General features: G+C 67.2%; 1 protein-coding gene across 1 annotated transcript in view; it reads right to left on the bottom strand.

Annotated features, from left to right (window-relative positions):
* Nucleotides 1–628, bottom strand: part of SPINT4 (serine peptidase inhibitor, Kunitz type 4) — a 2,450-nt gene extending 1,822 nt beyond the window's left edge. The window contains exons 1-2 of the mRNA XM_085318011.1: nucleotides 554–628; nucleotides 415–466 (exon numbers count right to left, since the gene is read on the bottom strand). Of these exons, the coding sequence (XP_085174137.1) occupies nucleotides 415–466; nucleotides 554–628 (127 nt within the window). The remainder of the gene's footprint in view (nucleotides 1–414; nucleotides 467–553) is intronic.
* Nucleotides 629–1,511: the final 883 nt, after the last annotated feature.

Raw genomic sequence — 1,511 nt, 5'->3', positions numbered from 1 at the left:
GCTCTGCCGGGAGAGACTGGGAAACGTGGACCCGGGCTGGGGTTCGCAGCGAGCCGCCCCGGGAGAGGCCCACAGCCCTCTCCGTCCACGGGCAGCCCCACGGCACGGCACCGCGGGGTCGTGGCCAAGCGTGGACGGGGCTGAGCCCAGGGCCAGCGCTCGGGGCGCCCTTGCAGCCCACCCGGCCCTGCCCCGGCCCGCGCTTTGAGCCGAAAGACCGCCGATGTCGGCCCCCGAGCTGCCGACGGCAGCCGGCAGAGCTCCGTGGGGCCAGGCCGGCACGAGGCGCAGACCCCGCGGGGACGGGGGCGGACCCCGTGTCTGCACGGATGGTGAAGGGGAGCCCGGCACGACGACCGCGGCGGGAGCCGGGCCAGCAGCTCTGCGGCCSCCCTCCCCTCGTCTCCCACAAACCCTGAGCTGTCCAGGAAACTCTCTCATCGGACAGAAACTCCCAGCCCTGCTCCTAGCAGGAAAGCAAGGTCATCAAGCCAAAATCCACTGGGCTGCATTCCCCCCCCCCCCCGATATCTCTCCATGGCATCTCATCTACCCTGATGGTTACTGTAACCAGTAAAATCGTATTCCAGAATAGTCCTTGTGTTCTCTGCACGGGTGATAAGGCCATCGCCAAACAGGACTGACGCCGCACAGGAATGCGGGTCGGGCGCCGCCGCGCAGGGCAAGGAGCATCACGGATTAGGGGGTTTTTCCAGGAAGGCCAAAGCTAATTTTGCATATAGAAGAAAAGCACACACCAGGGAAGACCTGTGTAAGTGAAACCCCTCGTCCTGCCCTGTCGTGACACCGCATCCAGCTCGCTCGGTCCGAGACGTGCACAGCATGAGCCACGTGTGCAGCAGGCAGCAGCTCGGGGGAAGTGCAGCCAACGAGGCCAAACGCCGCCTGGCCTCGGCAGCAGTGAGCACGGAGGTGGCCTGGCCCGACAGATCCAGGAAGGCACCGGCGCAAGGTGACCGTCCCTGCTGCCTCCCCGCGGCAGGGGCGGCCCCAGCGGGGAGCAGGGAGCCGGGATGCCCTGGCACAGCAGAGCTGAAGCTCCCAGGTGCTGCCGCTCTCATGTCTCTGGCTGCTTCTGGGACTAGTTCTCCTGCCCCGGTGCTGCCTCCGTCTGGCCCAGGCAGGGACACACCTATGGGAGCRTGTCCCCGCGGCTCGGGCTGCTGACATGGGTGCTGGTGCCACACGCGCGGCTTGCATTGCACACACGTGTGCGCACATGCAGCTAGGATTGCATACGTGCACAGACTGTTTGGATGGCAGCTAGGATTGCATACATGCACACACGTGCACACCCACGCACATGCACGCAGCTTGCCGGGCGGACAGTGCTGGCGCTCGCCTGCCTCTCCCGGGGACCGGCGCTGCAGGAAGGGAGCAGCAGGGAAAGCCCCGGCTTGCGACATGCCCCGCCGCAGGCCTCTCCGCAGCCCCACGCGGTGCTGGGCACGGCGAAGCCCTCGGGCCGCACAGCAGCTCCGGGGACCGCC

This window comes from Rhea americana, unplaced genomic scaffold (genome assembly GCF_003343005.1).
Source record: "Rhea americana isolate MKP2758 unplaced genomic scaffold, rheAme1 scaffold_514, whole genome shotgun sequence".
Taxonomy (NCBI): Eukaryota; Metazoa; Chordata; class Aves; order Rheiformes; family Rheidae; genus Rhea; species Rhea americana.
This window is presented reverse-complemented; position numbering and strand designations above follow the sequence as displayed.